The 14,375-nt window shown below is 38.3% G+C and overlaps 1 protein-coding gene across 2 annotated transcripts in view; it reads right to left on the reverse strand.

The window, feature by feature from the left end:
• Positions 1-5,117: 5,117 nt before the first annotated feature.
• Positions 5,118-14,375, reverse strand: part of LOC123824769 (NLR family apoptosis inhibitory protein) — a 35,339-nt gene continuing 26,081 nt past the window's right edge. Inside the window, exons 11-15 of one of the 2 annotated variants that reach the window (XM_045848141.1) lie at positions 13,205-13,369; positions 11,500-11,652; positions 11,071-11,157; positions 8,253-8,417; positions 5,118-7,210 (exon numbers count right to left, since the gene is read on the reverse strand). In XM_045848141.1, coding sequence (XP_045704097.1) covers positions 6,846-7,210; positions 8,253-8,417; positions 11,071-11,157; positions 11,500-11,652; positions 13,205-13,369 — 935 coding nt within the window. In that variant the 3' untranslated portion in view covers positions 5,118-6,845. The remainder of the gene's footprint in view (positions 7,211-8,252; positions 8,418-11,070; positions 11,158-11,499; positions 11,653-13,204; positions 13,370-14,375) is intronic. The other variant, XM_045848142.1, reaches the window with a different exon arrangement.

Here is a 14,375-nt window from a genome sequence, read left to right on the forward strand (position 1 = left end):
GGGAAATAAAGCTTCAAAACTTTTGATTGAAAACACCTGTGGGGGTTGAGGCAGCAGCCGGAGAAACTCCCAGCTTCACAGGAGGGTTCATTGGAGAGACCCACAGGATCCTAGAATGAACACAAACCCACTCACCCAGGAATCAGCACCAGAAGGGCCCAGTTTGCTTGTGGGTAGCTGGGGAAGTGACTGAAAGCCGTCAGAGAGCTGAACAAGTGACATTGTCCCCTCTCTAACTACTCCCCCACATACAGTATCGCAATACAGCCAAGTGGGTTGCCCCGCCTTGGTGAACACGTAAGGCCCCACCCCTTACTACGTAACAGGCACGCTAAGACAAAAAAAAAAGGCCCAAATTAAAGAACGTATCAAAGCTCCAGAAAAAAATACAACTAAGCGATGAAGACATAGCCAACGTATCAGACGCACAGTTCAAAACACAGATGAGGATGCTCACAGAATTGGTTGAATGTGGTTGCAAAATAGAGGAAAAAATGAAGGCTATGCAAAGTGAAATAAAGAAAAATGTACAGGGAACCAACAGTGACAGGAGGGAAACCTGGACTCAAATCAATGGTTTGGACCAGAAGGAAGAAATAAACAGTCAACCAGAACAGAATAAAGAAACAAGAATTCAGAAAAATAAGGAGAGGCTTAGAAACCTCTGGGACAACTTTTAATGTTCCAATGTCCGAATCATAGGGATGCCAGGAGGAGAAGAGGAAGAGCAAGACATTGAAAACTCATTTGAAAAAATAATGAAGGAGAACTTCCCCAATCTGGCAAAGGAAATAGACTTCCAGGAAGTCCAGGAAGCTCAGAGAGTCCCAAGAAGTTGGACCCAAGGAAGCACACACCAAGGCACATCATAATTACATTACCCAAGACTAAAGAGGAGAGAATCTTAAAAGCAGCAAGAGAAAAGGAGAGAGTTACCTACAAAGGAATGCCCATTAGACCATCAGCGGATTTCTTTAAAGAAACCTTACAGTCAAGAAGGGGCTGGAAAGAAGTATTCCAAGTCATGAAAGGCAGGGACCTACATCCCAGATTGCTCTATCCAGCAAAGCTTTCATTTAGAATCGAAGGGCAGATAAAGTGCTTCTCAGATAAGGTCAAGTTAAAGGAGTTCATCATCACCAAGCCCTTGTGATATGAAATGTTAAAGAAACTTACCTAAGAAAAAGAAGATCAAAACTATGAACAATAAAATGAAAACAAACTCACAACTATCAACAACTGAACCTAAAAAACAAAAACACACTAAGCAAACAACTAGAACAAGAACAGAATCACAGAAATGGGGAGCACATGGAGGGTTATCAGCAGGGAGGGGGAGAGGGAGAAATGGGGGAAAAGGTACAGGGAATAAGTAGCATAATTGGTAGGTACAAAATAGAGGGAGCTTAAGAATAATATAGGAAATGTTGAAACGAAAGAACTTATATGTATGACCCATGGACATGAACTAAGATGAGGGGGGAATGTGAGTGGAAGGGGGGTACAGAGCAGAAGAGAACAAAGCGGGGGAAGGGACAACTGTAATAACATAATAAAATATATTTAAAGAAAAAAAAAAAAGACATGGAGTCAAAGCAGCTTTACCTCATACATAGAAACAAACACAGAGAGGCTGCCAAAATGAGAAGACAAACATGGCCCAAATGAAAGAACAGATCAAAACTCCAGAAAAAGAACTAAACAAAATGGAGATAAGCTATCAGTTTGCAGAGTTCAAAACACTGGTTATAAGGATGCTCAAGGAACTTAGTAAAGATCTCAACAGCATAAAAAAGATCCAGTCAGAAACAAAAGATACACTAATAAAGAACAATTTACAGGGAAACAATAGTAGAGTGAATGAAGCTGAGAATCAGATCAATGATTTTGAACATAAGGAACCATAAAGCAACCAATCAGAACAAGAAGAAAAAATACAAAGAAAAAATGAAGATAGTATAAGCAGCCTCTGGGACTTCAAGATGTCCAACATTCATATCATAGGGCTGACAGAAAGAAAAGAGAAAGAGCAAGAAATTGGAAATCTATTTGAAAAAATAATGAAAGAAAATTTCCCTATTTTGGTGAATGAAATAGACACACAAATCTATTTCCAAGCACAGAGTCCCAAACAAGATGTATACAAAGAGGCCCACTCCAAGAGATATCATAATTAAAAATCCAAAGGTTAAAGATAAAGAGAGAATCTAACTTAAAAGCAGCAAGAGAAAAATGTTAACCCTGGCTGGTATGGCTCAGTGGATTGAGTAAGGTCTGCAATCCAGAGGGTTGCTGGTTCAATTCCCAGTCAGGGCACATGCCTGGGTTGTGGTCCGGGTCCCCAGTGGGGGCTGCATGAGAGACAACCACATGTTGATGTTTCTCTCCCTCTCTTCCTCCCTCCCTTCCCCTATCTCTAGAAATAAATAAATAAAATCTTAAAAAAAGAAAAGAAGTTAGTTACCTATAGGGGAGTTCCCATAAGACTGTCAGCTGATTTCTCAAAAGAAACTTTGAAGACTAGAAGGGATTGGCAAGAAATATTCAAAGTGATGAATAGCAGGGACCTATAGCCAAGATTGCTTTACCCAGCAAAGCTATCAGTTAGAATCAAAAGGCCAATAAAGAGCTTCCCAGACAAGAAAAAATAGAAGAGTTCATCACCACCAAACCATTATTATATGAAACGGTAAAGTGACTTATTTAAGAAAAAGAAGATCAAAACTAGGAAGAATAAAATGGCAAAAAAAAAAATACAAATCTATCAACAATTGATCTAAAAAACAAACTAAGCTAACGAGGAATAGAGACAGAATTATGGATCTAGAGAATGGTTCCCAAATGGGGGGGGGGTGTGGGGGAAAGGTTGGTGAGGTGAGGGGATTAAGAAGGACAAATAGGTAGTTACAGAATAGCCATGGGGATGTAAAGTACAGTATAGGAAATGGAGTAGCCAGAGAACTTAAACACATGACCCATTGACATGAACAATGGTGGGGGGATTGCCTGAGGGTGTTGGGGATGCTGGAGGCAAAGGAGGAAAAAGCAAGACACCTGTAATAGCATAATCAATAATATATAATTTAAAAAAATAAAATTTTTAAAAATAGGTCAGCCCTGGCCAGGTGGCTCAGCTGGTTGGAGTGTTGTCCCAAACACTGAAATGTTGCAGGTTTAATGCCCAGTCCAGGCACGTACAGCAGGCAATGGATCAATGTTTCTCACATCAACATTTCTGTCTCTCTGTGTCTGTATCTTTCTCTTTCTCTCCCTTCCTATTTCTCTAAAATCAATTTTAAAGAATAATAAATCCTCAACTGGGGATTGAAAAAAAACAAAATACATCATAAGTTTCAAGGGAAGAAGCAGGCCAACTAGTTAGGATTAGTTGATATAGTGGTTGGATCTGAGTATATTTTGCAAGTGGAGCTCAGGATTTGCCAATAGATTGCATGTGAAGGATGAAAGAGAGGAGTCAGGGTGACTCAAGATTTTTGACCTAAGCAAGAGGAATGATAAAGCTGGAATTTAATGAGATGGAGAAGCCTGAATAAAGAGTATTTTGATAGGAAGGAAAGATAGGAGTTGGATATGAGAAATGTGAGATGCCCTTAATAGGAGTTGGATATGAGTAAAGAGTCCAAAAGAGAGATCTAGGCTAGAGATGAAAATTTAGAAGTTAGCATGGATATTGAATTTAAAGCCATTCAACAGGATTAGATAGCCAAGAAAATGCATTTAAATAGAGATGTCAGAGAAGAGCTCAGGTACTCCCAGTGTTTAGAGATCAGATATGAGGAGAAGCAGTAAAGGAAACAGAGCTCTCAATGAGTTAGGAAGGAAGCTTGATTTTTTAAAGTATTTTTTTATTTTTTTTTAAGATTTTATTTATTTTTAGAGAGAGGGGGAGGGAGGGAGAAAGAGAGGGAGAGAAACATCAATGTGTGGTTGCCTCTCCTGTGCCCCCCTACTGGGGACCTGGCCTGCAACTCAGGCATGTGCCCTGGCTGGGAATCGAACCAGCAACCCTTTGGTTCGCAGGCTGGCACTCAATCCAGTGAGCCACACCAGCCAGGGCATGGTTTTTAAAGTATTTTTTAATAGTACATGTACATGGTACAGAATTCAGATTGTACCAAAGAATGTGCAGGATGAAAAAAGCAAATCTTCCTCCTACTGCTGTCCTGTAGCTATGCTAGTCCCCTCCCAGAGGTCGGTCACCACTACCAGGCAGTTTCTCGGATAACATTTAAGATGTTTTCAGTGAATATACAAACATGCACGTGGCACATATCCTATCAATCTTGATAATTAACTAGTTCTTTGTGTCTATATATGAACTATTTAGTAAGCAGTACTTGTATCAATTATCAAGTTATTGCTTCTCATGTCTAAATCCAGCCTTCATTGCCTATTCTGCAATAAAAGATCTGGACCCAGTAAATACCTCTCCCCTTTCAGCAGGCACAGTGGTAAAGTTTGTCAGTAGAGGGTGCTGGTGAGCATAAGAGGATGGAGGGACTTCTTTTCCTGGCTAGTTTCTCCCCGACAGTGTCATGCACCTCCCAGACATGAGTGGCTTCCCCTGACACCAGTGGCTTCTTCTGACACCTCCAAGGCACCTCCTCAGACTGCACTTCTGCAGCTTCAGCAAACCTCTCTGCTGTCCATGGCAGTGCCCTCTGCTCGGAGGTCTGTATCTGAGCAGACCTGTATCTGGGAATCCTTTTTGGGGTGCTCTGTCTGAGGCTAAGGTGAAGAGCCTACAGCTGTTTCCTACATCTGCTTAGAGGTGTCTTAATTCCTGTTACAGTTAATAACTTCATAGTAAATTTCCCCATTTAAATTAGTGGGTGGTTTCTGTCTCATGATTGGACTCTGTTACAGTACTTAAAACTTTTCCAATTACAAAAAGTATTATTACATGTAAAATCAGACAAGCAGGACAGTAACCCATCTCACCCTTCCAGTAATCTTACCCTCCAGAGGTAAGTAACTCCTCTTAATGCTGTAAACTAGCTTTTTATTTTATTTTAAATATAAAAATAGTATAGGCACTTGTAAAACAAAATACCACAGAAAAAGGGAGAAAGCGGAAAGAATGCCATCCAGTCCTATTTCCGAGTCACCATTATTAACATTTTATTGTATACTCTTCCAGGAAATTTGTTCTTTCAATTGCAGTTTACACTCAGTATTACTTTGCATTAGTTTCAGGTGTACAGCATAGTGTTGAGACAATCATGTATTTTACAAAGTGACCTCCCTGATATTTCCAGTACCCCCTGGCACTGTAATAGTAATCACAACATTATTGACTATATTTCCTATGCTGTACCTTACAGCCCTGTGACTGTTTTGTGACTACCAATCTGGACTTCTCAATCCCTTCACCTTTTCACCTAGTCCTCTGGCCCCTTTCCCTCTGGCAACCATCGGTCTGCTCTCTGTGTCTGAGTCTGTTTCTGTTTAGTTTGTTCATTTATATTGTTCTTCAAATTCCACATATAAGTAAAATCACAGAAATTCTTCATGCGTCTAGAAACCTGAGAGTATTTTTTTAAATAAATGGGATTATACCACACATACTGTCCCTCTGTTTCATATTTGGGTTGGAAGGGAAGGATAGTCTTTTTCCTTGGTAAAAATAAAAATTAGGGTTAACGACTGATTTGATTGTTTTACAGCTTATACTAGCATTATGATTTTGGAATAGTCTTCTGGCCATTCAGAAAATCCTGCTTAACTAATAGGAGTGAAACTCTGGAGACAGACAGAGATGTAGAGGGGTGTCTAACCCACGGCCCACAGGCCACATGCAGCCCAGGGTGGCTGTGAATGCGGCCAAACACACAATTGTACATTACTTAAAACCTTTTTTGGCTCATCAGTTTTCATTGCTGTTGGTGTATTTAATGTGCAGCCCAAGACAAATCTTCCCATGTGGCTCAGAGACGCCAGAAGGTTGGACACCCTGATTGTAGACACTCACATTAAATGACACCTTGAGCCATATGAGGTCAAAAAGAGACAATATATTCTCCCCGCACAGAGTGGGTTATAAGAAAATTCTAAGGCCATTAGAGCATATGGTGAACTCTCAAACACTGTCATCTAAAAAGGCACTGATACTCAATTTTCTGGAAAACAAATATAACTAATCTGTAATAATGCTAAATTCTGCTTTTTTGCTTATGCAGTAATATTGAATCAAAAGCCTCTGGAATTAAAGTATTTTCCCCTAAATCCTATTTCTTCTTCCCATTGGCAGTGGATAAAGGGAAAGTATAAGTAAACTCAACTACACCAAAGTTAAATACACAGAACAGACCCTGCAAGGACTGATGGACCTCTTTAGCCCACCAAAGATACATCTGCACCCAGCGTTAAAGTGAACTCTTGTTTCATCAACATGTGGAACTGATTCAATCTTTAAGTTAGTCATTTTATATGTAACCTGAATTCTTCCATATCGTGGCTTTAAGATCGATCAGCGTAACTCTCTCAACCCCCTCCCTGTGGCTTTGTTATTCTTTACCGTAACTAGCCTGAAAATCTGATGCTGATGCTGGATGATGGACAGTTAGATGCATCAACTTTAGTTGGGAGGATTATTCAGAGACTTCAAAAGTACTGGTGATAATCTTTTTCTTTTCTTTTCTTTTTTAAAATCCGGTTCTTAAGCTCAGTGATGTGCAAGCAGGGTTGTTATTATTTTTTATATGCCTTTACATGTTTTATAAGTATTATTTTGTATGTAACACTTAATAAAATGTTTTTGGGTAATTAGGTTTTTAGAATTTTTTACCAATATCTTCTTGATTCAGTAGTTTTTAACTAAACTTCTATTTCTGAATGACTGGAGAGAATGGCACTACCCATTTCCAGTAAATAGTTAGGTGTTCAGATTGAGGGTGTTTTTCTTTCACAGAAGTGAGCAGTGTAATGTCTTCTGTATCCAGGAGCCAACTGAACATGCTAATGCTGGTGAGGCGTGGCAGCCGCAACATGCACTGACTCAGAGACTTGACTGTGGCGGCCTGAGCTCTGATACATTTAGTGAAATGCCTGGAAATTTTCAGCTCTTGCAAGTTCGGCAAGTTGTCCAGTGCGCGGAAGAAATTTCTGTATCCTTCCTCTGTAATCTCGTGATTCATTGAAAGATCTAAGTTCTCAAGTTTCTGGAAACCTCCATTGAGTGCTACTTGGGCTATAAAAGCAAAATATTTATGAAGTTAGAATCATCATGACTTTTATTTCGATAATGGTAGGCCCGGTTGTTTGAACCAGCCTCTTCTCCTATCACCACCACCACCACCACCGAAAGTAGAAAATTCCAATAAAATTATTTTTTAAATATCTACTTAAAAGTCCCAAAGAGCTGACTGGTTAATGAAGAACTGGCCAAAACCCCAGGGAAAAGCAGAAACCAGGGGCATAAAGCTAAGCCCTAGAGCAGTGAAGCCACTTTTGCTAGAGAGTTTTGTCATTCTGTGCTTATTTGGACTTCTCTTTCGGTCTCCCACGAAGCCAGGCGTACAAGCACAGCATGGCTCGGAAACAGGCTAAGTTACAAGGGACAGTAGAGTTTGTGGCAACCACACCATCTCCCCTTTTACAGAGAAGATTTGACATTCCTCAGACCACATCTTCTCACTGTCTACTGCCGTACCCAAAGGGGACCGGACCCCCTTGTTATTGAGGGTTCGGAAGGATATGGAAGCCTGGCACGCAAAGTTCTTGGCACGCAAGGTTTTTGTTTTTGTTTTTAATGGCTAAATTTCTTTTTCCTCATTTGGGCAAAGGGTAGGTTTGTTTTCACTCTAGAATCCATGGCTGTAGCATGACTAACTTTAGAGACTGAGGTACTGAGAAAATGAAAGTTATTGAGCTGCACATTTGTGTACTTTTCTGTATGTGTATTAATATTCAATTTTTAAAAATACTGTAAAAAGAAGTACATAGAAGGTATGTGGCCAGGAGTATGAAGCACTGAGAGTCAAGAACACAGACTTGAGGGCTTATCTCATCTGAAATGGGAGGATATCTTTCATTTCCAAATCTGACCAGAATGCCTCAATCAACAGAACCTAAAAGGAAGCTAGAAGATAGTGAAAATGAGGAAGTGGGTTGAGCACTTTTAGAGAGACAAGAGATTTTATAGACATCTTGCAGCAGAAAACTTGAGTAATATCAGTGGCTTTCATGCAAGCTGAGACATGCAAGCTGAGACAAGCCTGAGGGTAACTCACCAATTTCCATTACACCGTCATCATTTAAAGTCTTGGTAAATGAGAGAACTTGGAGACGTCGAAGATGCTGACACTGCTGGATGATCAGTTTAGCCACTTGATGAATCCCATCTCCAGCAGGAAGGATCAATTCTTCCAGGTTATGAAGAGACCCTAAAGTGTAGGCTATCAGGAGAGACAGACAAAAAAAAAAAAAAAAAAAAAGCTCCTAGTGTTGCAGGTTCGATTCCCAGCCAGGGCACATGCCTGGGGTGCAGGCCACAGCTCCCAGCAACCGCACATGGATGTTTCTCTCTCTCTCTCTTTCTCCCTCCCTTCCCTCTCTAAAAATAAATAAATAAAACTTTTTTTTTTAAAAAGCTCCTTTTCATACTGTGTTCCCAAACAGGGATCTCTAGCTTCAAAATCATGCACAGTGCAGGTAGCCCCATGTAGCACAGAGACTGTTCCTCTTCCTCTCCAAGGACAAGAGAAAGTGGTCAGCCTACACCTTGATCTTCACTGCTACTTCCAGACAACCATTTTTTAACCCTCCCCAATCAATCTTTCCTGCACTGGATTCCAGAATGCCTATCACATATCCATTTCCTCTTTTAGACTGTAGCTTCCACTGGCATCCTGGAAACTCTCCTAGCTCCTCAAGGCTTTCATCCCCCTTCTTTTCAATCTGACCCCCTGCTGTTATCTCAGTGATTTCTACCTCTGCCTCACAGCACTAAAGCTTCACAATCCGCCACTCTTTCTTTCGATTCCTCCTTAACATGGTATAGTATGGATTGCTTGATCCTAAAAAGTTCTCTAGACTCCTGAGGCCTCACACCTCGAGATGTTTTGAATGTTTCTACCATAAAACAATGTTCCAGGCTTATCTTTCATTTTCTGTATCCAAGTTCTTACATCAGCCATTTCTGCAAGAACTTGGGTTGCTTTTGGGGAAGCCAGTATTAAAAGTCAAGACATGGGCATTTGGTTTGCTCATTGCTCTTAAGGTGCTTTCTAGTCTCTTAGTTGACTGAACTTAGAAATACTGGGTTGACCAAAAAGGTCATTTGGTTTTTCTCATAAAATGGCTCTAGTTATACTTGGTTGTCTTTAACTTCATTCAAAACAACTTTTTTGGATTGTATTGAGATAGTTTTCATATCAGGATGCTTTTAAAAAAAAAACATCAAAACGGGGAAATTTTGGTACAGACATTTTAATATTGAAGATGGAAGAAAATACACAACATTTTTGGCATCTTATGCTTTATTATTTCAAGAAAGGTAAAAACTCAACTGAAAAGCAACAACAAGATTTGTGCAGCATATGGAGAAGGTGCTGTAACTGACTGAATGTGGCAAAAGTGGTTTGCAAAGTTTCGTGCTGGAGATTTCTCATTGGACGATGCTCCATGGTCGGGCAGACCAGTTGAGGTTGATAGCAACCAAATTGAGACATTAATTGAGAATAGTTAATGTTATACCATATAGGAGATAGCTGGCATACTCAAAATATCCACATCAATAAAGTTATTGGTGAAAACAAAAAATGTGTGTTTTATTTTAAGGAAAAAAAACCTAAACAGACTTTTTGGCCAACCCAATATATGTGTGTTTGTATATAGAGATATATAGATAAATGTATATATCTGTGTGTATATTGATCTATTTATCAATGTGAATAAGTTAAAAATCATGAGTGCATGCCAATATTTCTAATCCTAATTTAATACCTCAGAGTTCTTCCTAATCTACCCTTTCAATATTTATAAATTCATTCTCTAACAGTGAGGAAACTTGGCTCTCATTATACTAAGTGTATTTGCTTAATCAACCTGTTGTATATCCAGGCACTTCCCTGACCCCTGATCTTGCCTCTGCTCCTTCAGACTTCCTGCTTCTTCCCCACCTACATGGCTGTCTCCAAAAGAAGAAAAAAGGAAGAGGAGATATAAGTGATCCTTAAGCATGCTAAAGTTTAAGAGGCACTAACTGCTCAACACTTGGCATCTCCATTCACCTTGTTTTCCTGTGTTAAAAATGAGACATACGCCCACAATGGAGTTGCTTATGTAAAGCCCCATGTCACCAAACCAAAATTCAGACTTTCAGCTCTCTCAGAAATGGAATCTTCATCCAGTCAGCCAGGAATCAACTAATCAGCACTAGTTAGAAATCTGCCTGAAAGACCCCTGCCATCCCCTAAAAGAAAGCGACCTTGCCATCATCAACTCACTTTTTTGCCTCATACAACTTCCTGGTTCCTGCTCCCTTCTGCCTATGAACGTCACTCTTTATAGTTTCCCAGTACTTCTTTCTGTCTCCTGTACTGGATGCTGCCCAATTCCAATCCATTTTTGCTCAAATAAACTCTTAAAATTTTTAATATGCCTCAGTTTATATTTTATTTCCCATGGGCATACATCACTTCTTTAATCATAAAAATATGCAAAAGTATTTAAGCTCTTTCTACAGCTAATCATGTTGTTAAATCTGGGCTTTTACATACTTAGTTTTCATAACCTTAAAAGATAGTTTTACCTATATCCCAGAAACTCTTAAAACAACATGGACTTAACATGTTTGGAATGAGTGGGTACCTACCAATGAAATTGCATAGTGCTAAAATGAGCAACTATGTATTTTAAAAAATAAGGAACTCTGAGAACATTCAAGGCATTTAAGGGTAAGAGTTGAACACCACTGTCCCTTCCTCCTAATTAGCTGGGGTAGTTAACATATATCATGATTTGTTGTAGGTAATGCAAAATAGGTGAAGGATTTTGGGAGGAAGAGAATAAAGAATAAGTAAAAGGCACAGTTTTATAAAAACATACCAAATTTTTCAGATGTTTCCTTATCAGGAACATATTGGTATTCAAGATTTAATATCTTCAGAAAAATAAAATTTGGCAAAATGGTGACTATAAAAGGGAAAATAAAAATCTGTTATGTTAGCTACAACTCTTATACCAAAAAGTAATACACTTATACCAAAAAGTAATACAATAATTTAGATAGAATTAATTAGTATGATATGAGCAAGTAGATATATCTTTGCTCGGGAAATAATTCTAATAACTAGAAATATTTAAACTTCTACAATCAAGTACAACTTATTTGATAACTCATTTAGGATTATATGTCTATTATAATAGTTCTTTAACATCAATTGCATATTTAAAATTTGGCTATTTTTAAAAAGTGCTTAACATGACTATCCACAGAAGCATCTTACACCAAGATGTCATGATTGTATCTCTTACCAAGTGGGGTGATGTTAAAAAATGCTCCAGAAAACTTAATTTCTTTGAGTTTCTTACAGGAAGCAAGTACAATCATAAGAGACTCAAAATCTGAAAATCTGTTACATTCCAAATGGAAAACTTGAAGGTTTGGAGAATTCTGAATTAATTTAACTGTAAAAGATCAAAGATTTAAGAAATTAGGGAAAATTATACATTTCGACCAGGATTAGCCAAATTAGCCACATAATTTATTATTTTAATTCAACAATTTTGAATTAAAACATAGCACCACGACATAATGATCCAAGACTCAGGTCACTATGGGCTTAGGTTCAGGTTCTACAACTAACTAGCGAACTATGTGAATTTGGACATGTAGTTACTGACTTTGTCTGAGGATCAGTGTATTGATAAAATGAGGGCATTGACTCAGTAAATTCACCTTTAGCTTTAACATCCTAATGTTTCTAAGTTTGTACATGACATGTACAAAATAGGAGTGCTATACAAAGAAATAAAAGCAATGACAACTCTGAAACAAAACCTAAATTTGATGCAAAAATTGCTAACAAGTAAGAAAACAGCTCCTTTCAGCTTCAGCTCAGTGAATTCCTTTGCATGCAACTCTGCATGTCAATTTCATAGAAATTTATATTTCCTCAGTCCTTAGTTTCCAGTCTACTAAATCAAGGAATCCATGTGCCTAAGTCATTTTGCTGAATGATGTATTTAAGAAAAGTGACTACACAAGCTGTCCATTAACCATGAGGATAGGATGGTAAGAAAAACAGGGAAATGCCTCCTTCCGATTGCTACCAATCATCATATTTCCTTCCACCTAATCTGGCAGCTCTGTAACTTAAAACAAAATAAAAGAACTCTACAAATTATTTTGGAGAAGCAGTATACCAATGTTTAAAGCTCAGACTTTTTAGTAGTCAGAATTCCTGTGTTTAAATCACAGATCTACCATTTCCTTAGCTGGGTAACCTTGAGCAAATTACTTAACCTCTTTACATCTCAATTTCTCAGCTGTAAAATGGGCATAAAAATAGTACCTTACCTCATGTAACAAGTATGAAGGTTAAGTGAGTTAATATTTGTAAAAGTACTTGTGACAATTCCCTAGCATGTAGTAAAAGGACAAAAGCCCCCTTTTTAGGCCCTCTTTGCCTGAGCTAGCTTGACTGATTCTTGTTTTACGAGCCTCTATCCTGAAGACTAGAAAATTCCTGGAAGTGCCCTCAAAATGCCGAGAACTTACAAAACAGGAATACCAGACTGCAGAACAGGACTCTGCATGCACCCAAAGATAACATGAAACAAGCCACAGCCTCTACGAGACCAACTGAAACATCCTACTCTACAACCACTTTGATTACCAGATAAAAGCTCAAAGCCCCCACCCCTCAGTGCTGGTATATCTCTCCACATGAAGCCCCTCTCCTCTCTTGGAAAGTGAATAAAAACTTTATCCTCTGCACTTTCTTCTCTTTGTGAATTCTTTCACAGCTGGCATCACTGACCACGCTAACATGTAGTAAGGGCTCAATAATTACAAATAGTTCTCTGCTTTCTTAATGAGAAAGTGCTATTCCCACAATTTACCACAGATAGAAGCTATCGCCACAGATCCACAGAAGCTTTAACTTTTAAATGAATCATCGGCCATGTAGCTCTACCAAATGATATAAAAACAAATAAATCAAAGTGCCATTCTTACCTAGTTTGGAAGGGCTATCCTCAACTGAAATGTGGATCAATAATTTCTCCATATGGTGGAGATTTAGGAATTCTTCAGGAATGACTGCAAAAACATTTTTTTTATCTACATTCACAGACAATTCTTTCAGGCACAGGAACTTGTCCAGATGAGAAAAGAGTTGATCTAGAAAGCAGCACACAGTTTTCCATTATTAACCTGAAGAGTTCCAAATGGAACATTTGAAACTAACATTTTGACTCATCAAGCTATTTTCACATGAAAACTTTTCACATACTATAAAACATTCTTTTCTAAAAAGTACATATATGAAGATACTGTTTTATGCAGCATTATTGATTATCTACTATGGTGTGAGAAGTCTTGTGCTAATGTCTAGATTCACAAAAATAAGACCTCATTTCAACAAATATTGCTGGGACAACTGGATTTCTACATGCAAAAGAAATGAAGTTGGACCCACTACCTTATAGCACCATATAAAAAATTAATTCAAAATGGGTCACAACCTAAACATAATAATTAAACCGCACAACTCTTTGAAGAAAACATAGGGGTAAAATCTTCATGACCTTGGATTTGTCAATGGATTCTTAGATCAAAAGCACTAGCAAAAAAGCAAAAATAGATAAATTAAACTTCACCAAAATTTAAAAATTAGTACATTGAAGGACATCATGGAGACATTGAAAAGACAATCTATAGCCCTGATTGGTGTGGCTCAGTGGGTTAAGTGTCATTTCTGCAAGTTTGACAAGGTTACTAGTTCAATTACCAGTCAGAGCATGTGCCTGGGTTGTGGTCCAGGTCCCCAGCTGTGGACATGCAAGAGGCAACCAATTGATGTTTCTCTCACACACTGATATTTCTCTCCCTTTCTTTCTCCCTACTTTTTCCCCTCTAAAAAAAAATAAATAAAGTATTTTTTAAGAAAGACAATCTACAGAATAGGAGAAAATATTTTCAAACCATATGTCCAATAAGGATTTAATATCCAGAATATACAAAAGAACTACAACTCAAAACACAAAGACAACACAATTTAAAATTGGGCAAAGGACTTAATAGGCATGTCTCCAAAAAATGGCACAAGCGGCCAATAAATAAGCACATGAAAATATGCTCAAATAATTAGTCACTTGGGAAATGCAAATCAAAGCTATAATGAAAT

The sequence above is a fragment of the Phyllostomus hastatus genome, unplaced genomic scaffold (assembly GCF_019186645.2).
Source record: "Phyllostomus hastatus isolate PE091 unplaced genomic scaffold, TTU_PhHast_1.1 phas_contig_58, whole genome shotgun sequence".
Classification (NCBI taxonomy): domain Eukaryota; kingdom Metazoa; phylum Chordata; class Mammalia; order Chiroptera; family Phyllostomidae; genus Phyllostomus; species Phyllostomus hastatus.